Source organism: Ochotona princeps, chromosome 7, assembly GCF_030435755.1.
Source record: "Ochotona princeps isolate mOchPri1 chromosome 7, mOchPri1.hap1, whole genome shotgun sequence".
Lineage (NCBI taxonomy): Eukaryota > Metazoa > Chordata > Mammalia > Lagomorpha > Ochotonidae > Ochotona > Ochotona princeps.
The window spans coordinates 54,429,425-54,456,039 of record NC_080838.1 but is presented as its reverse complement, the minus strand read 5'-3'; the positions used below and the strand labels follow the sequence as shown (position 1 = coordinate 54,456,039).

General features: G+C 37.8%; 1 protein-coding gene across 1 annotated transcript in view; it reads left to right on the top strand.

The window, feature by feature from the left end:
- Positions 1-23,048, top strand: part of CCSER1 (coiled-coil serine rich protein 1) — a 1,128,290-nt gene extending 1,105,242 nt beyond the window's left edge. The window contains exon 11 of the mRNA XM_004590570.2: positions 22,199-23,048. Within this exon, the coding sequence (XP_004590627.2) occupies positions 22,199-22,675 (477 nt within the window). The 3' untranslated portion in view covers positions 22,676-23,048. The remainder of the gene's footprint in view (positions 1-22,198) is intronic.
- The last annotated feature ends 3,567 nt before the right edge of the window (positions 23,049-26,615 follow it).

Below are 26,615 nucleotides of genomic sequence, written 5' to 3'. Positions count from 1 at the left end.
TCTGAATCAATTCCTGAAGGGGTTTTTGTCATGTAAAATTCATATACAATCAAGATTAGGTTTTGCCTGAATGAAATAAAATATAATGTAAAGTCTTGTGCAGCTAAATAAACTCTAGCTACCCACATTTGGGATTTACTACTACACCAATTTGTGTTTCATAAAGTCTAATTACTGACACTGCTCTCTAATAGATTGTGTGGAAAATACTTGAATTGATTATGTGCTTTCTAGAGATTATTGTCCCATGTCTTGATGGCACATTTACGTTCTTGTGGTTCTATATGAATTATAATGGAGCTGTTTCTGTGAAGACAGTGTCTGTTCCTAGTTGGATAGATAATACTATCCATTGATGTGATCTGCTCTTAAATCAGATCTGCCATGGAATACAACATGAGTGACACAAAGAGTGGTGTCACCCATCCATTTTTTCCCTGTTATTATCAGCAATTGCAAGATTAGGATCAGGGAGATCACACTGTTTAATCATGGTGTTTCTGTTATGTTCTGCAACATGCGTACTGAGCCAGAGTTACTTGGAACATTTGTTAGTCTATGCTGTGTGAAGACACAAGTAAATTCTGTATAGATTCCTTTGTCTTGAAAAAGAGAAAATATCTTGGTTACTGAGATAACTCTTAGTCGTTCAAGTATCTTGTTGAAATAGAGAAATGATATTTTACCTTTGTCCAATGTCTCACCTTCTTCTTCTGTGGGTTATACTAAGCAGTACAAAAATTATATTTGAATCTTTATAGGAAGTACATGTGGTCTAAATATTCAGAATTGTGACAGAGCACAGTTATCTCTGTGAAGACACAGGAAGAGGTGAAAATGCATTACAAATTAGGGGAGAATTCATAAGCTTTTTGTGACATTCTAAATACTTGTTTGCTATAGAATTTCATTTGTCTACTGACACAATTTGCAGCATATTTTGTTAGCAATGCTATCTTTTAGAATTGTCTGAACTAATATGTAATATGAAATTAGGCAAAATAGTATGTGTTGAGAAAGCTGGTAATCTCCTGATTCATTCTGTATTCCACAAATACAAATTCAATAATTATTGAATGCCAAGTAGAACTACCATGATTTTATTTCAATCTTCAAATTCCATTTGAAGCATTGGATACATAATTCTCTCTGTTATTCATTTACATAGGCAGCTAGGTTTTTTTCAGAGAAAATTATAAATGTTAATAGAAAAAAACCTTTAAACTCTTTGGACTCTAGATGTGTTAGATTGTCTCTCAGACTCATTTGGTTGGATATAGGAAAATCACTCTCAGTAAGGTAGTATATATATTTTAAGTCTCTGAGCAATATGATGCAATTAAAACACCCTAGTGCTGTGTTGTAGATTATGTAGATTATGTGAATGAACACTTTTTTATATTAAGTACCAAATTTATTTAAGAAATTGTCTGTTACACTGGGACATACAAAGAAATACATGGCACTACTATTAATCAGGTATATTTATAATGCAGCTGAGTAAATTAAACATATCTGTCAGTTCTTTGCATTCATTAATTATCTACTGAAGTTTAACAGTCATAGGTTGGCAAAGGTTGGCACAGATGGTCACCTGGTCACACAGTTGGCATGGACTGGCACAAGTTGGCACAGGTTGGCATTTATTTTGGAATTGATTGCTATTGCTTTTGGTGTGTTTTTTTTGTTGTTGTTGTTGTTGTGTTTTTTTTTTTTTTTTAGGAAGTCAGAGCCTACTCCAGAATCTTGCTGGGTATTTCCGACATTTTCTTCCAAAAGTTTGAAGGTTTCTGGGTGTACATTTAGGTCTTGTATCCATTTAGATTTGATCTTAGTGTATGGTGAAAGATGTGGGTCTATCTTCTTGTTTCTGCAGACTATCAACCAATTGTCCCAACAGCATTTATTGAAGAGACCTTGCCATTTGCCTGGATTGTTTTTTTTTTTTGTCAAAGATTATTTGGCTGTATTTGTGTGGGTTCCCTTCTGTTGCTTCTATTCTGTACTATTGATCCTCCTCTCTGTCTTTGTGCCAGTACAGGGCTGTTTTGATAACCACCGCCCTATATTATGTCCAGAGATCTGGAATTGTGATTCCCCCTGTTAACTTCCTATTCTTCAGGATGGTTCTAGCTATTTGTGGTTTTTTGTGTTTCCAGATTTACCTTAGTATCATTTTTTTCCAGTTCTGTGAAGAATGTTTTGGGTAATTTGATTGGGATTGCATTGAATGTATATATTGCTTTTGGTAGTATGGACATTTTAATGATATTGATTTTACCTATCCAGGAGCATGATCTGTTTCTCCATCTTATGATGTCTTCCTCAACTTCTTTTTTGAGTGTTTTGTGGTTTTCTTTAAAGAGATCTCCTACATTTTTAGTTAGGTTTATTGCTAGATACTTCATTTTCTTCTCTTATTTTGAATGGTACCCTGCTGGTTGGATCTTTTCCCATCTTTGGGCTGTTTGCATACACTATGGCTATTGACTTTTTAAAAATAATTTGATTTTTTTTATTCATTGATTACATTGTATTATGTGATACAGTTTCGTTGGAACTAGGAATCACCCCACCCCTCCCCCCGCCCTCCCCCCATGTGCAATATTCCACCTTGTTGCATATCCACTGATCAAGTACTGTTGAAATTCCCTCTTTGCAAGCATAAACTAAACACAGAGTCCAACATCTTATAGTCCAGTCTAGTTCCTCAGCTTCCTGGGGAGACCCTGTCCAGTCCGAGGGCAGAACCATCAGATTATCAACCCGATCAATTAAAGGCTCCAACATACCCTCAGCAACAATTAACTTCGTTGTGTAACTAATAGTTATAGTATTGAGTAACGAATATGTTATAAACAATTGCAATTTCTTAACCATCTTTTGTGATCACCTCATTGTCAATTCAGTTTTAGTTTATACACAACATATAACATAATATACATAAAATAACATGTTTTACGTAACATCATATCCTCTTAAATTAACGCAAACATGTGGTATTTGACCTTTTGGGATTGGCTCATTTCCCTTAGCATTATGGTTTCCAGTTTGGCCCATTTGGCCACAAAAAACTGCATTTTGTTTTTTTTTAATAGCTGAGTAGTATTCCATGGAGTAGATGAGCCATAGCTTTCTTATCCAGTCTTCTGCTGGTGGGCATTTCGGTTGCTTCCATGTTTTTGCAATTACTGATTGTGCTGCTATGAGCATAGGGGTGCATGTTGGCTTCTCATAAAACAGGTGTTTGGGGTATATTTCTAGGAGTGCTATTGCTGGATCATACGGTTTGTCGATTTTGAGTTGTTTGAATGTTCTCCATACTGATTTCCATAGAGGCTGTACCAGCCTGCAGCCCCACCAGCAGTGGAGTAGGGTTCCCTTTTCCCCACAACCTCGCCAGCAAGTGTTGTTGGTGCTTTTATTCATGTGGGCCAGTCTTACTGGCGTTAGGTGGTACCTCATTGATGTTTTAACTTGGATTTCCCTTATTGCCAGGGAACTTGAGCATTTTTTCATATGTTTATTTGCCATTTGGGTTTGTTCTTTTGTGAAGCGTTTGCCCATTTCCCATGCCCATTTCTTGAGTGGCTTGTTTGTTTCGGTGTTTTGGCTGTTTTGTAGTTCTTTGTATATTCTGGAAATTAGCCCTCTGTCACCTATGTCGTGTGCGAAGATCTTCTCCCATTCTGTGGGTTGCTTTTTTACTTTGTTGATTGTTTCCTTCGCTGTACAGAAGCTTCTTAGTTTGTTGAGATCCCATTTGTTTATTCTGGTTTTGACTGCTAATGCTTTTGGTGTCCTTTTTAGGAAGACGGGACCTACCCTTAGATTTTGTAGAGTATTTCCGACATTTTCTTCCAAAAGTTTGAAGGTTTCTGGATGTAGGTTTAGATCTTTTATCCATTTAGATTTGATCTTAGTGTATGGTGAGAGATGTGGGTCTATCTTTTTGTTTCTACAGGCTATCAACCAGTTGTCCCAACAGCATTTATTGAACAGACCTTCCCATTTGCCTGGATTGTCGTTTGTCTTTTTGTCAAAGATTATTTGGCTGTATTTGTGTGGGTTTCCATCTGGTGTTTCTATTCTGCTCCATTGATCTTCCTCTCTATTTTTTTTTTTTGCCAGTACCAGGCTGTTTTGATAACCACTGCCCTATAGTATGTCCAGAGGTCTGGAACTGTGATTCCCCCTGCTAACTTCCTGTTCTTCAGAATGGTTCTTGCTATTCGTGGTTTTTTGTGTTTCCAGATGAAACTTTGAATCATTGTTTCCAGTTCCATGAAGAATGTTTTTAGCAATTTGATTGGGATTGCGTTGAATGTCTATATTGCCTTTGGCAATATAGACATTTTAATGATATTGATTTTACTTATCCAGGAGCATGGGATGTTACTCCATCTTTTGAGGTCTTGTTCAATTTCTTTTTTAAGCAGTTTGTAGTTTTTTTCAAATAGGTCTCCTACATTTTTGGTTAGGTTTATTCCCAGATACTTCATACTTTTCTCAGTTATTTTGAACGGTATCTTGCTGGTTAGGTCTTTTTCCATCTTTGGGCATACACTATGGCTGTTGATTTTTGTTCATTAATTTTGTATCCTGCCACTCTTCCAAACTCTCGTATAAGATCTAGCAGTCTCTGTATTGAGTCTCTTGGCTCTTCTATGTAGAGAATCATGTCATCTGCGTATAGTGAAAGCTTGACTTCTTCAATTCCCATTTGGATTCCTTTGATTTCTTTTTCTTGTCTTATGGCCTCAGCGAGTACCTCTAGGACTATGTTGAACAGCAGCGGAGATATTTTACCTATCCAGGAGCATGATATGTTTCTCCATCTTATGATGTCTTCCTCAACTTCTTTTTTGAGTGTTTTGTGGTTTTCTTTAAAGAGATCTCCCACATTTTTAGTTAGGTTTATTGCTAGATACTTCAGGTTCTTCTCTGTTATTTTGAGTGGTACCCTGCTGGTTGGATCTTTTTCCATCTTGAGGCTATTGACTTTTGTTCATTTATTTTGTACCCTGTCACTCTACCAAACTCTCGTATAAGTTCTAGGAGTCTCTGTATTGAGTCATCTGCAAATAGTGAAAGCTTGACTTCCTCATTTCCCAATTGAATTCATAATGATTTCTTTTTCTTGTCTTATGGCCTCTGCGAGTACCTCTAGTACTATGTTGAATAACAGTGGTGATAGCAGACATCCTTGTCTTGTTCCAGATCTCAGTGGAAAGGTTCCAGTTTTTCTCCATTCAGTATGATGCTGGCATTGGGTTTTTCGTATATTGCTTTGATTATGTTGTGGCTTGTTCCTTCTATGTTTACCTTGGTTAGAGTTTTCAGCATGAACTGGTGTTGGATTTTGTTGAAAGGTTTTTCTGCATCTATTCATACTATTATATGATTTTTGTTCTTCACCTTTTAGATGGTGTATTAAGTTTATGGATTTATGAATGTTGAACCATCTCTGCATTACAGGGATGAATCCTACTTGATCCAGATGAGTGATCTATCTGATTTTTTTTTTAATTCTATTGACTAGGATTTTGTTGAGGATCTTAGCATTAATGTTCATCAGGGAGATTGGTCTGTAGTTTTCCTTCTCTGTTAATTCTCTATCCGGTTTTGGTATTAAAGTTAAGGTGATGTTGGCTTCATAGAATGTGTTTGGAAGGGTTGCTTCTTTTTCTATTGTTTTGAAGAATTTGTAGAGGATTGGAGTTAACTCTGCTTGCAATGTTTTGTAGAATTCTGCAGTGAAACCATCTGGGCCTGAGCTTTTGTTTGTTGGGAGATCTTTAATCACTGATTCAATCTCTGCTTCAGTTATGGGTTTATTCAAGTCTTTTGTTGCCTCTGGGCTAAGTTTTGGTAAGTGGTGGGAGTCTAAGAACCTTTCCATTTCCTGGTGGTCTTTTGATTTGTTGGAGTACGTTTATTTGTAGTAATTTCTAATTATTTTCCTAATGTTGCAATGTCTGTCATTATGTTGCCTTTTTCATCCTTGATGCTATTAGTTCTCACTTTCTTTTGCTTTTGCTTTGTCAGTTGGGCCTTTGAGGTGTTTATTTTTTTTTATCTTCTCAAAAACCAGCTTTTTGATTCATTGATTTTTTGTGTAGATTTTTTGACTTCTATTTGGGTTAGCTCCTCACTTGTTTTGATGATTTCTTGTTTCCGGTTGTTTGTGGGGTCATTTTCCTGCTGTTTTTCCAATTCCTGGAGGTGTGTATTTAATTCCTGTATTTGGTGTATTTCTTGGACCTTGACATAAGCACCAATTGCAATGAGCTTACCACTTAGAATTGCTTTGGGTACCACGACCTACCAGCAGTTTCAAGGTGCTCTCTGTGCAGCCACTGTGCTCACGGGAACGTCAGGTGCCCTCACAGCTTTGGTTGCTGGAAATTCCGCCAAGGGGGGTCACTGGGCAGGATTGGGCTCCTGTGGTGATCTCAGGGAGCAAGCTACCGCCCCTGCCTGGTTCGCCCACCACTGGGGCCTCTGGCCCTCCAGCGGACTGTCGCTGCCGCTGGTGGGGATACTCACAAAAGACAATTCTTCCAACTCTCTCTGTCTCCTCTGGGTTGGCTGAGTCTCCCGCCAATCTCCCGCCAATGCTCCCCTTGCCTGGGATCATGAATCACCAAGTTTTGAGTGGGTCACTGACTTCCCTGCCCTTTTTCTCTGGCTGCCCTCCCAAGTTGTATGGATCTTCTTGGCTCTGCGATGTCCAGGGAACTTCACACACCTATCCCTGTTGCTTCTCCGCTTACGCCTCTGCCACGTTCTGTTTCTGTTTTTTTGCACCCTCCTCTACACCAACCTTCCTTGGTTGGCCATCTTAGCTATCGAATGAATTCAGTAGATAAAATTAAGCCTGGGTAATCTTAGATACAATATTTACTTCAAAATATTTGTTCATATGATCAGTACATATACAAGTTTTGTTTACATACAGTCATTTCAGAAATACTATAATTTTCCTAAACACCATAATTTGTAAAATTGACATGTATGACTATTTTCTATTGAATAGGATTACAGTAGATTTTCAGCACATGCATTTTTTCCTTGTTTTATCGCTACTTTAACTCTGTATACACACTAATGTGTTTCTTCCAAATGCTAGCAAAATTTTTGAATCTTTTTCTGGAATTTTAAAGTTCATTTCTGGAATATTATATGAGACATTTGAATTGGTAATAATGTGCAACTTGATACATAATAGTTGCTTGTGACAGCTACCTTCTTTTATCCCTAATAAATGTATACACTATAGGATATTTCATTGTGGTCATTTTTATCTCCAATATATTATGTTTCAATTGCATAGTTAGCTTACATAAAACACGCTTTGTTATGTCATTTATCTTATATGAACTTTCAAAGGACCTTAACTTAATTTAAAATTTCAAGTGCCTTTAATTATCAGCCATAACATACCTACCATATACAACTTTCTACATGGTGTCCTCTTGCTTCAATTCCAAACAGGTCACTTTTTCTAGTGATCTACTAAGTCTTTTTACTTATTTTAATATTTTATTTCTAAAACTTCAGTTCCCTAATCAAGATCATAATCTCATAGATAGTATTGTATGCTTGTTTTCAGAGTTTCTTTAAGTGTTTTGATCTCATAGATAGTATTGTATATTTGTTATCTGAGTTCCCTTAAGGATTTCTATCAAGTAATGGTTTTAACTAAGACTGCATGGATGTGTGGATGAATAAAGAATAAAGATAATCAAGAGCAAGAACTATTTTTTTTAAGATTTATTCATTTTTTATTACAGCCAGATATACACAGAGGAGGAGAGACAGAGAGGAAGATCTTCCATCCGATGATTCACTCCCCAAGTGAGCCGCAACGGGCTGATGCCCGCTGATCTGAAACTGGGAACCTGGAACCTCTTCTGGGTCTCCCACGCGGGTGCAGTGTCCCAACGCATTGGGCCATCCTCCACTGCTTTCCCAGGCCACAAGCAGGGAGCTGGATGGGAAGTGGAGCTGCCGGGATTAGAACCGGCGCCCATATGGGATCCCGGGGCTTTCAAGGTGAGGACTTTAGCCGCTAGGCCACGCCGCTGGGCCCAAGAGCAAGAACTATTAACACAGCTATTAATGTACATGCAATGTGTTTTACATCAGGATGCATTTTATATTTTGATCTGCAAGACACTATTTGTTCCAGTGTCATTTATAGGAAATTATTTAGATAACAAAGCACACCATCTATTGAGTTGCTGTTCGTGAGAATTCATTCGTAATCTACCAGTATCAACCAGTCTGATTAGATATTAGTGAAAACTGCCACCTAAGTTCTTAGGATTTTGGAAAGTGAGTCCACTTTAGTTTCACAAGCCTGATATCTGCAGCTTCAAACAGGGCAGCCATTGAAAGACAAGGGGCATCATTTCTACATTCGAGGAAGAATTATTCCTTCTGCTCCTAGATAACTTCAATCAAAGCAGTGCAGAACTAACATTCTGTTTCAGTGTCTTCTCTTTGAAAGATAACCTGTTACAGCACAACAGTTATGTAGACTTTGCCATCACATGCTTAGCCTTTGAATTATATATCTTACAACACATCATAAAATACCTCTTATGTACTGTTCCAAGATTTCTTTCTCTATTTACATTCTTTCTATTCTCCAGACTTAATTTTATATATAACATACATAACATAACATCTGCATATCCACAGTTTATGAGTTTTGTTTAAATATAGTAAAAGATCTGGGTTGTATCATTATTTCATTACAAAGGCTTTTGCTTTACTTTTCTTACATCAAGTTCATATCTTGTATCATTGCATTTAAATGGAGGTTGATATATTCTTCATAAAAGTGTTAGACAATGCTGTGGACAATCTTTAATTGGTTGTTGACTCCTCTATTAATAATGTTTATAAGCTAATACAAATCACTTATCCATTGTAGCAAATAGTTTATTTATAAAATCAGGAAATTAAAATATATTAAAGTTCCAATTGCACACTGGATCCTTTACTGCTAAATAAAAATATTCGTATCTTAAATGAGCAGTAAGTTACCTTTAAAGGTAGTGACAATAATTGACATTCACAAAATGAAAACAATTGACAATTCTTTTTAGATCTTAGCAATTTGTAATTTTCATCTGACTCTCATTATATTTTATGCTTTGCTGATTTTTTTCTATTTAAAAATCAATTTTAGATCTTTCTAAGCATGACTAACTTTGAAGCTGTTGGCCCATCTGTTTTCTCTTTGTTAGCAGACTTTTTGAGGATACTCTGAGTTTGTGAAGAAAATGATTTGCTTTGATAAAGCAGCTTTTCGAAAGAAAAAAAATAGACTTTGGATTTCTTTTCACACTCTACAGTAAGTTTTTCTAACACCCATAAACTTATTCTAAAGAAGAAAAATAGTTGGTTATTTGAAAAATTGCTATTATTACATAAACCTGTTATCTCTAAGACTCAACTCTTATTACAATGAAAAACAATGTAGTTTTGAAATTCTATGCTTTTTTAAAAGAATTGATTGTAATCTGTATGTAATGACATCCTGACCACAACTTCCTAAATCATAATTCATTTACTGCTGTGCCTGATTCCTCATTTATACTATATGACACCATTTCAGAAAATTAGGTGTGGAAAATGGACATTAATTCATCACAAATCCCAGTCATTCTACACACTTTGTATTTCCAAAAGTATGTGTGTTATATGACTCTGATGCTATGAATTATTTGAAGAACTTTCAAATGCTATTTGTCACCAAACAACCCAGGAGAAAATATCAGCTTTTGTTCTTGTCACAGCAATGCCTAGGTACACTCCCTCAAGTTTCTTAAATGCCAATGGATCATACCATAAAATTTGTATTTGTTTTAGAAAGAAATTAAATGCAATACAAAATAGCTGGCAACTGTAAAATTCACTTTGAAGACAATCTTGAGAAAATTTTTATTACTTTGAGAATGGCTGAAGGTTTATAATACATTGAAGTTCAAATAAAAAACACTATTTTCCAAAAAGTGGTTGATGAATGTAAGAACATCAAGTGAGAATAATACATCCTTCAGTCAATACCACTTTAATGCTAACAAATTACTTTGACAGTCTTTTTGAGGCAGAGAGGAGATGAAGTAAGCTACAATTACAGTAATTATTCATTCCCTATGTCCATTTTCTTAAGTCATTCATTTTGTACTTTATCATTTCCATAGTTTTTTTTTTATTATTGTATTGTTGTTGACAATCTTTACATAGTTAATTACAGTTAAAGGAAAAAGAAAAAAAAAAGAAAAAAGGAAAAAATAGGTTCAGGGGGATAGGAAAGTGGGCAATGCCATTATGCCCATATTGTTTCCATCCTGCATCTGAGGTAAAGGGGGACATTGAGGGAGAAGCCCCACCCGGTTTCCCGCCCACCCCAAGTCCCGGATATGGGGCATGCTCCGAGATATGTGCCCAAGTGGTGTTAATAGTTCTCTAGTTATGAATCGCTGCCCATTTCGCTCGATGAGGTCGTCCACTGATTGATATGGTCCATCATAAAGTCTCCGTTTGCCCCATAATTTGCTGCCAACATATAGCTGAGATGAATGACTGTCCCGTTCTGTCTTCTGTCTTTCCTTGGTTAGAGTTCTGAGTCCAGCAGTTCGATTGGGGAGATCTCCAAAGATACTTTGAGGTATTCCCAGATTAGTTTTTTGTATGTTCTAGCAAGCACAGGGCCCGGCACAGTCCATCACCCCGATCAGCTGGTGGTTGCAACTGCTGGGTTGGTTCTGTTTTCAGTCCCGAGTTGCACTGGAACCAATGGGTGTTGCAGTCCAGTCTGGTTCGGCCCTTACATCAACCAGTAGGAGCTGCAGCCTAGTCGGGGCGACCCACATTAACCCCCACCAAGCCCGCCCCCCACCCTGGTTTGCCAGTATGTGTAGCAGAAGACCCGTCTGTCCACCATCCCATTTGGCTCTGGTACCCGTCAATGGGTATTAAAGCTTAGTTCTATCTAACCAACTCAACCATCCAGCCCTCACAGATGTTGTTGAGTGCCTCTCTATCTAGTCATCCCAGTCCCCGTCCTAGTTTTCATGCCCTCCTATGGGAATAGTGATTCAGGAAGGGGGAACCCACTTTTCCCTCCCAGGTCTCTCTGTCCCGGTTTATGCACTCTTTAGGTGGTCCTGTGATTTGACTCGACAGAATTAGTCCCCTGTGCCAGCTTCTGCCAGCTGATGCTGCGGCCCTGATCTAGTCCACATGCAGCGCACAGGTGTTATAGCCTTGCTTAGTCGGGTCTGTCTCTATCCCAGCCCACACTCTCCAGTGGGAGTAGCTGACCGGCGAGGGGACCAGCCCCTTAATCCCCCCGCCAGCTCTGCCCCTTCCTTCCTGGATTTCACGTGTGCTGGATGGGTGCTGCATTCATATCCAGTACAGGCAACCACGCCCTGGCATTCCATAATGTGTACTGGTTTTGTCGCAACCAAACCCGGCCCATCCCACACTCTGGTCTGGCGATCGGATTTGCCAGTGGGTGACATGAACTGATTCAGCCTGATCTGCTCCTGACCCATGCTGAATGCATGCCAGTGGGAAACTTTCCATGGCCTATTCTGGGCTGTTTCCTATCATGCTTCTTGCGCTTACCTGCAGGGACTGTGTCCTGCCAGAGGAGTTGCCCAGGCTCCTCCATCAGAACCCCTCCCAATGCCAGATTTTGCGCTTGCCAGGGGGTTCTTGAGCCAGCCCTACTCAGTTCACCTCCTGTCCTAGCAGGAACAGTGGTTTTTCCTGGCTGGCTTTCACCCCATTCTGGTTCCTGTTGTTGGATGTTTCAGCCCGGCCATGGCTCGTCCATACCCACATACAGTTCACACATGGTTCAGAAGAGGAATGAGACCCAGCCTAGTCAGTCCCACATCAACCCTGGTTCTCCATAACTCCAGATGGTATTGGGATCTGAACCGGCCTGGTGCATCCAATCCCAGCCCACACTAGTGCCTCGGGTGACTGCAACTGTTTCCTAGATAGAACACAGCCCCCATTCCAGCACATACACTCCTTGGTGGGAGCCTCATCCCAGTTGTGGTGTCCCCTTAAAAAAGGTTTATTTACTTTTATTGCAAAGTCAGATATACAGAGAAGAGGAGAGACAGAGAGGAAAATCTTCCATCTGATGATTCACTCCCCAAGTAACCAAAACGGCCAGAGCAGAGCTGATCTGAAGCCAGGAGCCAAGAGCTTGTTCCGGGTCTCCCACGCAGGTGCAGGGTCCCAAGGCTTTGGGCCGTCCTCGACTGTTTTCCCAGGCCGCAAGCAGAGAGCTGGATTGGAAGCAGGGCCTCCAGGATTAGAACCGGCACCCACATGGGACCCTGTCTCATTCAAGGCAAGGACTTTAGTTGCTAGACCACTGCACTGGGCCCTCCATATTTCTTTATTAAAATTTTCTTGTTGATATGTAGCAATAGTAATGCAGTACCATGTGAACTTTTGATACATCAGATAATATTCCAATCAGACTGAGGATATATCTATCTTTTCAAACATTTGTCCTTTCTTTGTTGTGAGAGCAATCCCATTTCTTTATTGTAGCTTTTCAAAGCTACAATATTAGCTTTTATCTAGAGTCATTCCAGCTCTACCATGCCAGACTAATCTGATTCATAGGGGCATACCCTCTTGTGCTTGCTACTAGACTGAATACAATGTATCTTCAATGATGAAAATGGCCTCAACCACACATGCTTTATATGATGATGTGGAAATGAGGAAGTCCTCTTCCCAATACATTTGGCTATCATACAGTGACTTTCTAATTCTCACGAAGTACATTAGCTTCACTGAGGAACGAAGTGGAACTAATTTACATCCTGACCTAGAAGGACACTCACTCTGAAAACCCTACTGGCTTACCCATAGACACTGTCACAGTTATAATAGAACAATAATGTTTTTAGGTGATATTGGCTCCATCCTGCACAAATGTGCATTTCAATTTGGAGTTAAAAAGTTCAGAGAGTGAAAAATTATTATCAGAAATTCAACATGGACTCTGTCATCTTCAGCTCTAACGTGGGAAAGAAAGTGAAGCATTTGTTGTTACCTGGTCTCAAGAACCACGATCAGCAGGTGTAGCAGGCACCTCCCTCAGATGTTCAATTCTTTATATTTCTACCACGATGAACTGTCTTCCCCCCCCCCCCCCGTTTTTCATTGGTTGATGGACTAAGAAGGTACAGTCTAAATCCATTACAGTGCTCAAGGCAGGGTGAGGGAGGAGTTACAGGGGTTGGTTACTGGACAGAGATTGGAGAGAAAAGTGGAGTTACAATGTGGTATAGTCACAGTTCCAGAAACTGAGACCCGAGAGCCATGTGTAATAGCATCTATAGGTTACATATTTCAGATTTCCCAAAGGGTAAAAAGATTGCAAAGCAAATCCAACAGTTAACCCCTTCTGAGGATTTTGTATCATGTGCTACTGTGGCTCAACATTATTTATGGCCACCCCAACGTTGAGCCAAAAATGTTATGAAGATGCACTGCTGGTTTATTTCTCAGAGTGAAAATCAAGCATGGGGTGTTTCTGAGGCCTAATCCTATCTTCTGTGGTGGCCCAGCCTGGGCACTGGCTGGAAAGGAGCTGTATAATGGGCATTATTTCATTGACATACACTGCTTTTCTTAAGAGTGTGGCTGCTCTTTGGTACATATCATGACCAAGAGAGATGATTTAGTGATGACCCCTGCCTGCCGTAAATAAAGACAATTAATTGATGACTGCCATTACTAGGACTTACCTGAGGAAGAAGCAGAACCCACTGGCCTCCAAATAGTCCGAGGAGCAGCTGGTATGTGGAGTAGGCCCTGACCGACATGAAGATCAGACTAGCTCACCTTGCCTGGTGTAGACAAAGTGGTTTTATGCTCCTTGCAGGAAAATTATATTCCAGATCAACATATTCTTGTAAAATATCTCAGCATCCAACCATTGAGGACTAGATGGCCATTCTGCTTAGGCCAAGAACCTCATGGATGCAGGACTGGATGCTTAGGAGGAGAGCATATGAGCCACCCAGGAGGTGCTGGCCAGCAGACCATCCCTAGCAATATGAGCATACACAATGTCAGATTGGCATTATTCTCATTAAAGAGGGACGATTCTAGAATGCAGCACACACTCTCCAGTACCTCAGTAATGATGTTGTCCCTCCTGGCTGCCACCACTGATGCCGCTGGTGAATGTTTCTTCCTCAGTGGGATCTGGCTAGACAAATTCTGTGGCAAACATTCTCTTGATGCCATGAACAGATGCTTCATTAGCCCAAGCTGACAAAAACAAATTGACACAAAGGATAGCTGGTATTGTACAGTAGTAATAGTCCATGAAAATGCATGCCCTGTCTCACTCTTAGCAGCCAACACTCTTGTCTAAACATTGGTACCAAGAGTTTGGATAAAGTGAGCCCTGATGTGGCAAAAGGAGACTACGTTTAAAGAAGATACCTTCAAATGGATCATTGTGTTCACAGCTTCCATTCATAAGCGAGATGGCTTTTCAGTAAAGGAATCCAGCCCGGGCCCTCAGTTTCTCAACAAAAGTTTGAAAAATACATGAATAGAACCATTCTACTGTGATGTAGAACACAGAACTTTCTTTTATTCTCTAACTATATCTGTGGACTAACATTCTCAAAAAGTTATACCTGTCAAAGTGAACTGTAGCGATTTGTTGTAAGCTTCTGTATTTAATTAATTAACTAAATTCAGAATGAATAATACCACATACTAATTTAATATAATTATATATTAATATAACAAGTCTTTAGAAATGGATAAGAGCATGAATTTTAGTATGAAAACAGTTGGATATGTGCATCTGGTTTTGACATACAAAGAATCAAACTAATATGTGATTTATAATCTATGTTACCAATTAAGTTATTCTAAGTCAGTTATCATTAAGGGTCTCGACTTTCAAATTACAAACTTACAGGAAAACATTTAGAAAATAAAGAAGGATAATTATTGTGAAAGCACTTTAAAATGAACTAAAGATGACATACTCTATTTGTAATTTGTAGTACAACCCAAACTACATTATGTATCAAATAACATTCTCTTTTCCTTTAGCGAATCAAACTTAGTCTCTGAAGAGGATTCTATTGCACATTACTGAAGTAAAATTATGAAAAATCAGGGTAAAATTTCTATATTTTTATTTCACTCTTTATCATATTAGATTAGGTAAAATCTCTAAGGTCAGGAATATGATATCTTACTTTTAGGAACTCACTTGGTGAAACTACTCATACATTAGAAATAATCTGGGGTCCAGTGCAGTGCCCTAGCAGCTAAAAGTCCTTGCCTTGAACACGCCAGGATCCCACATGGGCTGACCAGTTCTGATCCCAGCTGCCCCGCTTCCCATCCTGCTCCCTGCTTGTGGCCTGGGAAGGCAGTCGAGGACGGCCCAAAGCCTTGGGACTTTGCATCCATATGGGAGACCTGGAAGAAGTTCCTGGCTGCTGGCATCGGATCGGTGCAGCACTGGCTGTTATTTGGGGAGTGAAGCATTGGACAGAAGATCTTCCTCTCTGTCTCCTCCTCTCTGCATATCTGACTTTGCAATAAAAAATAAATAAATCTGAAAAAAGAAATAATCTGAGATTAGTGTCCACATATTAATCATATTAGTAAGAACCAGAAATCAAGAACAATAAATAGATAATAATGATATGTATCAATATTTCTACCCATAGTAATTGGCTAAGAAGCCTAAGAATTATTTGCACATTTTTGAATATAGTTTTGTTTAGATTGTATCTGAATGCTATTCATTTCCAGGAAATATTTCCTGCTCTAATATGTGCTAGGTAGTGAGCATCTGGATGTTGATACAGGAGGATACATTTTCATCTTGTTTATCTGGCAAGCCATAGAATTGCTTGTTTTTGTGCATTCCTCTACAAGCCAAAAATTACTTCCTGTTCATTTCATTTTGTCATATAAATTTAGCTCATGCCCTTACTAATTCTTCTCATGTAGCAATCATCTTTTTCTGAGAAAGCAATTGTGGAGAAACTTTTTTCTTTTTTTTTTTTTTGTTTTTTTTTTTTTCCTCTGTATTGAGCAGCATCACCCTTCCCCTATTTCTATCAAAACCTAAATGCTAAATGCTAAACTAGTTAGAATAATGCAATTGAGCCTTTGCACATTCAGACACACACACACACACACACACACACACACACACATATTAATTTTAGAGCAACATCTTGATGTTCCACAACATTTCATTCTATTCTAGTTAATTTGATCTGGTCATAAACAAAATGGTGAAGAATGTGCCTGGTAGCTTGTGGAAAACCTGATTCTGTTCTCATTTTTCTGTGCGTTTTCTCTTTGGGGAACTTTCCGTTCTGCACCAGTATTGACATTTAACCTTGCTTATCTTGTGCACGTCCTTTAATCCCTGGTTGAGTCCTAAAGGCCCCCCAGGAAACTTTCATATCCCCCAAAGGGTTTAGGAGTGAGGTTGAGCCAGAAGAAGTAATTTAACTCCAGACAATTTTCTCTGTTCCACACCTCTTGGTAATTTCTGCAATCTGAAAGATACAGGTTCAGTTGGGAAAAACTTTGAATGTTTCTTTTTGGTTATTACTTGAGCTTATTACAGGGCTTCCTGTTTGCAAAGCAGTAACAGCTTCTGTTTACAATCTCTCTGTAGTGGAGTGTTTCTCAGACCTTTACAAAAACCTTCTTTATCACTGAAAACAGATTCCACATCTAAGAATACAAACAGATGCAGCAATGGCGCCAAAACCTTCCACAGAGATACATTCTGCTATTCACAGCTGCTTTAGGAATCCTGTTTCCAAGCACTGACAGGAAAAGGGCAATCTGCTATATTTAATAAATACGGCTTGAGTCTACATCGACACTTGAATGGTTGTGGCTGACAAGGAGGCACATTTCGGGTGTACCCATTTGCTTCACACAAACACTTTATGTGGCAAAAATCAAAACGGACTTTTACTTTTTAAGTAGTTTTAACCGTGTTTCCTCCATTTCTTATTTATAGGAAAAAATGTTACTTCTAAGACTATTTTTACAGTGCTTTGTGAAGTCTGGCTTGATTAAAATAATTTGAACTCTTATGTTTCCTTTGATTGAATGAGGAGAGTATAACCTCTCACTATAAAGTAAATTGAAAGTAAAAGCAAAAATGAAAAGAAATATAGACAAGAAAGGAGGACCGAGGACGGTGAAGAGGCAAGGAGAAAGTGTAGAATGTGAAATATTATGTTCTTAAACCTGTGTATGTGAGCTATATAAATATATGTAAATATATGAAAATAAATAAGACATCAAAATTCTAATGTGTGAAACAAAACAAGGATTTTTACACATTATATATATGTTAATCAAACCATAACTATTGTTGTAAATAATATCTAAGAAAATGGAATTTTTTTAAACTCTAAAAATTATACATCATAAAGAAACTGTATTAATTTCAAATACGTAGCAATCACTCCAAATTCTATATCCCTTCAAAGCCAGGTATCAGACAAATGGATCTTATAAGTAGAATCCTCACCATCACCTTGTCACTTCTTTTTAATATGTAAAGATTATTTGTTTTGCTTGTAGAACACTCAAGGCTTACTTGTAATTTTATAAAGACAAATAAATTATGTCAGTAATATAAATTCTGTCATTGTTGGACTGGTGTCTTTGGAATTTATTCAGCTAATACTGAGCATTTTTGATAGGCTCTGATTTAAGTCAGCTACAAATTTAATAAAATAAACTAGATTAGAAAATAATGTGACAGAGTCTTGTAATGAATGGTTTCACTGTGTAGTTTCAAATTGCAATGAAAGTCCAAATTTCATTTGATCGTTATAGAACATTCCCTGCTAAAAATAGTGCAAGAGAAGTTCATTAAAGGTGTGTTTCTGTGGGAAGTGGACTGTGTAAAAAAGGTTTCATTTTAAATACAATTAAAATATTTGACAGTGTTAATTTTATCTTAGTTTAAGAGAATTTACAAAGATCAAGAGAGAAAAGGATATTGAAGAGCCCCGAGGGAAGTGTACAGGGAAGACTCAGCTTTTGTGGATAAAAAAGAAATAATAGTGAAGTTCAAGATTATGTTGAAAATATCATGGGGGAATTGAATATAAACTCATCGTTCAAGAGTGTTGAAAAGTATGCTGGCCTGTAGTTTTGATCTTTTCTCACATTTGAAAGAGAAAAAAAGATCTGTAAGCAAAGTTCTATGGAGACTGCCATATCTAGTAACATGTTATTTAACTTCATGGCATTGTAAATTTCTATTTTTCTTTCTGTTGTTGATTTCATATTTTGACTTCATTTGAGGGGATGTACAGTAGCTGTGAAATGGAGACTAACATATCCAGATGTGAAGATATAATGTAGTATGCATTTCTACTTCCAGACAAAGATGGACTTACAATGAAACTGTTTACTATGTCTTGACAATAGGATGCTGGACTCTCTGCAATTGTCCATGCCTGCAATGATGGACATATGACTGTGTGTGAAGAACTATACTTTAGTAATGATATAGGGGAACTAGGTTAGGGGGAAATTGGGGCGGAGATAAGGGAAATACCAGGAGCCTATGGAACTGTATCATACAATAATAATAATAATAATACATGATATTTTGTTTAGGTTAGATATTAGCACACACTTTAACACAATTATTGATCAAACTTAACAGTACAGGAAAGGAAAATATGGATTTACACCTAACACTTCTTTATAGATTTAAATATTTTTGTACTTAATATATTCAATATATTAATTAATTAAGACATTAATTGATTTAATATATTGAATAGTGATACATTCAATAATTTCATAAAAAGCAATTTTTAAACTATTACACTTAGGCAACTGATTTTATTGTAATATGAACAAAAGCAAAGAATTCACTATTCCCTCACCCTTTTATTCTTTTGTATGAACTCCATGTGTAGATAACAATGTAGCACCTTGGTAACCAAGTTGTGCCAAACTAACATCATTACATGAGTTTCAGTACATAGTTCTGATTTTGAGAAAGATGTGGCTAGACAAAATTCATTTCAGGAACAAAATTCCAAAAGTTTCACAAAGAATTAACATCAATTAACATCATGATGGGGAAATTATTTAATTTCTATGGGCCAATGCAACCAAATCCAAAAATACATGTAGTAAAAACATCTTAATGTATTTACTAAGCAGATTTTTCCTGTGTTGTCTAAATATGTTCCAAAATATGTAAAATAAAATGAAAATGAGCGTTTTAGAGCTAGAAATGTATTTAGCACTATTTAGAATTTTTCGGAATCTGAATTCTACTGTGTTGCTGTAGATGTTGCGGTGCTGGGTCTTGAACTGCTGCTTTGGATGACTGCAGTGCATTCTGGAGTCGCCAGCAGCAGGTCTCACTATAGTTCACTTCTACTAAGGTTTCTTGCTAATGCTCCTGGTGGTTAGCAGGTGATGGCCCAAGTACAATGTGAGTGGTTCCTGCCTTCCCATTGGCAACTTGGATGGATTTTCTGTGTCCTGGTAGTCTCTGCTGACCCTGACTGTTGTAGCTATTTGAAAATTAAGCTTTGGGGTGGAATAATCTCTCTCACTTCTTCTGAACAACTGCTTTTTACTAAAAACAGAAAAATAAAAAAAGTTATATTTATTCATCTCATTCAACAGGCCCATGAAACTGAAGATTCTCTCTATATATTTATGCAAGGTCACACATGTCCAGAGTGACACAACCAATATGAGAATCTTATGGTTAAGAGTTCAGTGCTTTTTTCATTATACCAAATTGTCCTGTAATGCATTAGACACATAAGTGCAATAGTTAACGTAGCAGATGCTATGATGTGTTTCCTACTATTACTTTCCTTGGCCTGAAACACAAGCACCTTTAGGAATTACGTCTTCATTTCCTCAGTTGATGAAAAAGTGACAATTAACAGCTCTCGACTAAATTCCTCTCCAAGAATTTCACTCTGAAAATTAAGAAAAAAAAAGAGACAAAGAGAGAGAGAGAAAGAAAGAGAGAGGGAGGGAGAGAGGGAGGCTGGGAGTGAGGAAGAAAGGAAGAGAGGAAGAAAAAGAAAATGAAAAGGCTATTCTTCTAAGGCTGAAGTGACTTGTCTACCAGTTTCCAGTGACAAATGTAAGAGTACTTCCAATCACTTGGCTCAGATGCAAATGACTATGAAGACCCATTCTGCTTTCAATCTCCCTATAAGATTAATGGAAAAAATTTAAATTCATATAATTAAATTTTCCCCTCTTCCCAGCTCCGATTTCTTAATGCCACCTTACTCTTTGATGAGGAAATAATCCCTAATGGGTTCCTCAGAAGTGTCTACCTGAGAGACAGTGTTCTGGGGAACTGATATATGGCAGTGAATTTAAACATACGTGAATATTTTGAATAAAATAACTTCCCTTTTATCAACTCGAATGAAAATTGATCAAAGTGCTTGATATTCTAAAGGATGAGATTGTCACTTAACAAGTAATTCCAAAGTCTTTTGATCGTGTTATGTTATAATGACTTTGTTGTTGTCATCAAGATAGCTTTGTTCAAGTAAAGTCTCTGGGCAACATTTGTAGAACCAAAAATGGAAAAGATCACCATGATAAATGTGTATGCCTGATCATGTAAAAAACAGTATCAATAAAAACGCACCACTGGCATTGTCATTACTAATGTCACTTCCCACAAAACAAAGTTCCACAATATTTTACAAGCAGCACTCATGAGCTGCCTCACTTGGCTGCAGATATTAAGCATCGATGTTTTTGGTAACGAATTCAACAGTTATATAAATATGTTATGTAAGGTCACAGAAATAAATAGAAAATACAGGCTCATACTTCTAAGTGCATCTAAAACCAAAAATATTGGGGAAAAATTCAAGAAGAGAGCTATAAGAAAAGTTCCCACACATTGATAATTGAATCAAAAATATTTCTTCCTTTTAAGGCAGCTCATCAGTTTTACAATGCACCCTTTTAAAAAAAATCTGTTTGTTACTAATCTCCCTCAAGTGGCAGAAATGACCAGGGCAGAGCCAGGAGCTTCTGCGGAGCCTCCCCAGGCCCTACTTTTACCAGGCCTTTAGCAGAGAGATGAATTAGGAGTGGAGCAGCTGGGAGACAAGCCAGGGCTCATGTGGCATGCCATCATTGCAAGCATTGGTTTTGCCTGTTCTGCTACAATGCAGGAGCCACGGAGTGCTTTATCTATTTGTTTATTAGTATGGCAACTTCTACTGAAAATCTATGCAAAAGTTAAAATAGGAAAACAACAGTCGTTGAAAAGACAAGGACAGTTTACTGCCAACACCAGAAAAGAAAGGATGGTAGGCAGGCATGAAGCAAGACAAGACCTGGGTGATGGAACACTTGCAACTAACTATACCCTTAGTAGGCTGTGGTATGTCAGAAGAGAATGCAGAGATTCATTCTAGTAATGATAATCTAGAAATTCATCTTATAAATAGTGATACATGTTTTGAAAGTTCCCATGGAAATACTGGGAGAAGGTACGACCTGCCAATTAATAAGCTGAGCAACTCTCCCGTACTAACTGTAGCTTACAAACAAATGGTGCTGTTTTTCCAGTAATTACCATAGAAAACTCATGAGGACTGAATATAAAGGACCGTTAGCAGAATAACTGAAATATGCTACATGCTTCATACCTATTATGTATTGTTATCACACACAAACTTAATTTGCAGAATATTCATTACATGCCTAAATACTGTGAACTGATTGGCGCATGAGCATAGAGACTGCTTGGTCTGCATTCATACAGAAGAGTAGCAAGAGACGGCATTTAAAGAGTTTGAGGGAAACAAAAAGAAAAAAATCTATATTTTCAGTGTGTGGTTGGACCTAGATCCTTCACCTGCGACCTCCAAGACTGCAACAGCAGAAAGCAAAATCTAGAGGGGGAGCTGCGATTGGTCTTGAGGCTCTCTGGCACTGGTGCAGACCTCCCCAGCATGCTGTAACTGCCAGACCAAACTCCCACCCTAAACCCTTGCTTCACTCCAGACTTCCATGCTTGTACTTTGGATGTGCTTTTAAAATTTTCCTTTAAAAGAGATGTTTTCCTCTCTGTGTCTTATCCTAGGTTACATGTCGAAGTCGAATTGTGAGCCAAAGCCTCAGCACAAGGGACAGAAAAGCAATGCATACTCCCACCGAGGACCGTTTTAAGTATTCAGCAGCCGACCAGCCCAGCCCCTACCCAAACAAAGCCTATCAGCTCTCAAGCTTATGTCTCAATACTTTCTGGAAGGACAAGGAACTAGCTGATGTGATGAAACACTCAAAAGGAACTTTTGACGTGCCCATGTCGGAGGTTACATGTTCCGCCGTCGGGCAGAGCCCTCTGAAGCCCATTGCCAAGTCTGAAGGGTTCACCTCCTTCTTAGAGAAACCAAAGGACCCCTCTGGGGGAGCCCGCCAGCCCTCAGTCTTCACGGGCAGATTTGGGCAGCCACCGAGAGGGCCCATCTCCTTACATATGTACAGCAGGAAGAATGTATTCCTTCACCATAATTTACAGACCACGGAGCTGCAGACTCTGGGCCAACAAGATGGGTAAATAAGCACCCTCTTCCTGAATCTGGGTAGGACAAAGATGGTTCCTTTGTCTTGTGCATAGTTCATATTTAAATCGTCATGTATTTATTATTATTATTATTACCTTCGCCTTTGGTCAAAAACAGACCTGTGAGCTGTTTTGTCTTTGTTTTCTTTTGTTTTGTTTTTCCGGTCGTTTAAAGAATGAGGGTTCAAGCATGTGTGAATTAGGTTGAATTGCCTTGCAGATTTTACTGTAATGTGTATAAATAATGGGACCATCTTGCTGGGTTATACATTCCGTAATTCACTTATTGCTTATCTGTATCACAGATAGGCAGTAAGGTTCCAGGAGGTAATATCGAATACTGCTCTGTTCACTTTGTTATTGGTGTTTGGTAGAAATAGACTGGAGGAATAAATAGATAAAGGGATTGTAAAAAAAAAAAAAAACCCTTTAAATTATATAGTTCATAGCAGGAAGGAAATAAGAGAGACTTTAATCTTCTATTTGCAGGTTTATGTATTTGAGAACTGGAGCTTGCTTGCATGTAAACTAGAAATGTCCTTGTTTCTCTGTTGCATCCACTCCAGCTTACCTCACGGTACTACTAAAAAGAAAGGCTGCTTTAAGAAAAGTCCTTTAAGCATTTGGTTCACGGTAGTTCCAAGTAGATTTCAGAAAGAGTAATTGCTAACGAAATAGAGAGTGACAGCTCTGATCTCTGAAAAACTTTGCTTTCGGTTTTTCTATTAATGTTGAGGAACACAACGTAGCACTCTAAGGTGGTGAAGTCAGCTGAATTTTGGTGTCTGGTGCATAACGCATGACATGGTATATGCCAAGTCAGTGTCATGGGAACATCGGCCTGTTTTTTAAGATGCTTTATTCTCACCAAAAATAATTCTTGACTTTTTGTATTATTAAAACATTCATTTATTTTTTTTTTACAAGTACAAACATCTTAGTTTATTTCATGCATCAGTCTGTATCTTTGATTTTACCAGGTTAAGGACAAAGGGCAGTCCTTTGGTCGTTAGTAGGTAGTACTCTGAACATGCAACTGTCAGGGTTTAGAAGAAAGACTAAAGTACATCTTGTGAACACTGGCGATTTGATTTCACAAGTAAATCTAACAGCAATTTTTAAAACTCATTTGAAGGCAAGTATCTTAATTCTGTACATTTTACGTGCACATGAACTAGATCAATAAGTCTAAATGATTTCTTCATGTTTAGTCAATAGAACATGATCATATATAGTAGAGATAAATGCACAAATAATAAGGCCCAATAAGAAGTAATGGCTGCAGTTTTCTTGCACAAAGATCAAAACAGGCCTCTAAACTCACTTTAGACATAGTCCATGAAAACAAAAGCTATCATACCTACTGCATGGCGTGATCAGTTTCCCTTGCTTCTCTAGCCGACAGAAACTACTGTCATTTGCAAATGAGATGAATACAGGGAAATGAAGAAGACAGCTTCAGCATGTCATCTGACTACCTTGCTTAAATTAAAGCTATGTACAAAATGCATCTGCTAATGTGAAATGTGCGGCGCCTATATGCTTTGGAGAAAGACATTTCCTCCCTGTTTTACTCACTGAACTTTGATAATCTTTCAAACTTTGATAGCATTGATGGAATAAGGAGGCTGAAGGAATGTGTTATACTTGTAATTTTGATTTTCTAAAGGAAAGCACGTGTGCATCAAGACGAATTTTTGCCAAATGTCTTTCATTGTGTGTTTGTAATTCTGCCAAAAGAGAGTAATTCATGCTGCAATTGCTCAACTTAATGATACTGCTATCTAAACATTCCATCACAGGAGCTACAAAAATTAGGCAGAGACACATTCAGGGCTTAGCAATATTTAGATGCTATGAGAAAAAATGAAAAAAAAAAGTGATACTCAACTTGATTTGTCCTGAAAGTTGGTGTGTGTTGGTAGAATATTTTACGTTTGTAAATAAATAAGCATGGCAAAATAATCAAGGATTTTTTCCCAGGATATGGAAGAACTATGTATCACAAATAATGTTTTTGATTTGGACTTTTCAAGTTTATAGTTCTGTTTTCTTGGAAGATAGATTTTTGAATTATACTTTTTAAAAAATGATCTATTTAAGGAAATCTGTCATTTAATAGACATTTTAAGAGATGTTTTAAACACTAGTATTTTCTAGAAAAAATCTTTTTTAAAGCGTAAACATTCAAAAAGAATACCTGGTGAACCGTTCAATTTTAAAAGGAGGGGTATTTTTTGGAAATATCATCTTAAAGCTGTTTTGTATCAGTATTTTCAGCATTGTTATAATATTATTTGTAATACTAAGTGTAACTCAGGCCTGGAGAAAGTGTAAGCCCACCATGCTAACGTACATCAGTAACTACAAAGAAGGAATCCCTTGTGAGTTCCTCTTGTTTGTCTACCAGTAATGCATAACAATGGCATACGGGCATTCTTTCAATGAATTGATTTCTTTGTACTAAAATCTCTAGTTTTCTAAGACAGTTCCATGTGTAACAATGATTTGTACATTTCTCCAAGGCGGTACATATCCAAAGACGTGACATCAGGGGGAAAAAGTGCTTGTTTTCTGGCGGAAGCAATGATTCTGTCCTCCCCTTCCTCTCTGTGCATGTGTATGTGTAGCTAAACTTAAGTGACTGTAGAATTCCTGCTGCAGTTTGTCCCTTCTGAATTCTGAATGTGTTTTAAAAGACACCTAAGTAAAGATATTACTTGATGGAAAACTGTTTCCACTGGAAATAAACTTGTCTCATTTTTGTAACCGTTGGAACATGTAGCCATATTCTTATCAATTCATTCGTTGTTTTCCAGATAATTTTAAATACCAGCAGAGTCACCGACAAGCAAGGAATTGTCTCCTGACTTTGCCTGCTTTGTGCCATTACTGTGTCTATATGACAGAACGGAACTTGCTGAGAAGTTGATGGTACAGATCTATCAGGATCAGTGTGTTCAGGGCGAAAATGTAGAGCCACGAGTTACCCATGTAATTGAGTACAGCATACATAAAATGGGAAGCTGATAGTCACAAAAGTTGGGAGGCTGAGACATACTTGTCTGGCTTAAGCTGTTCACAAAAATTTTCTTGAATAATCTGATTTATAAATGATATTTTACCCATATATTTTTCTAATATTTATTTCTAACCCATTATCATTATTATCTGAATGTTGAGTTGTTATTGAATTCAGAGGAAATTTTATGTTTTCCTTTGCTTTTCTATTCTTTGTGTGCTTGATAGAAATAGTACTGCTCCGGGAAAAGCTAACAAATTTTTTTTCTTTTTTAATTTTCATGTATTTACGTACTATTAGCTGGGACACATTATACTAGTCTTACTAGTAACTTAGTTATCTGTTGATTAAATAGTTGGAGTATTTTTTTTAATAGCAAGTGCTTTTTACTCATTATTGTCACCTTCTTTGTTGTCAATTATTAGTTATTCAGGGGCCTGGCACGGCAGCCTAGCAGCTAAAGTCCTTACCTTGCACGCACTGGGATCCCATATGGACACTAGTTCTAATCCCAGCAGCCCTGTTTCCCATCCAGCTCTTTGCTTGTGGCCTGGGAAAGCAGTAGAGAATGGCCCAAAGCCTTGGGACCCTGTAGCCATGTGGGAGATGTGGAAGAGGTTCCTGGTTTCAGATCGGCTCAGCTCTGGCTGTTGCAGCTGCTTGGGAAGTGAATCAGTGAATGGAAGATTAAAAAAAAAAAAAAAAAAACAGAAGAATTAGTCCTTCATAGCACTGAGTGACAAAACTGAACATATATTATTTTCATAATCATTTTTAAGTTTTAGTGTCATAATTATAATAATAATCTGAAGTTTTGTTTCCCACCCTTTGCATTATAAAATGCAAATGAGTAAGGAGTACTTCAGTATGCCTCTAAGATTTCTTTGAACCAAGAATATATGAAAGTAGGAA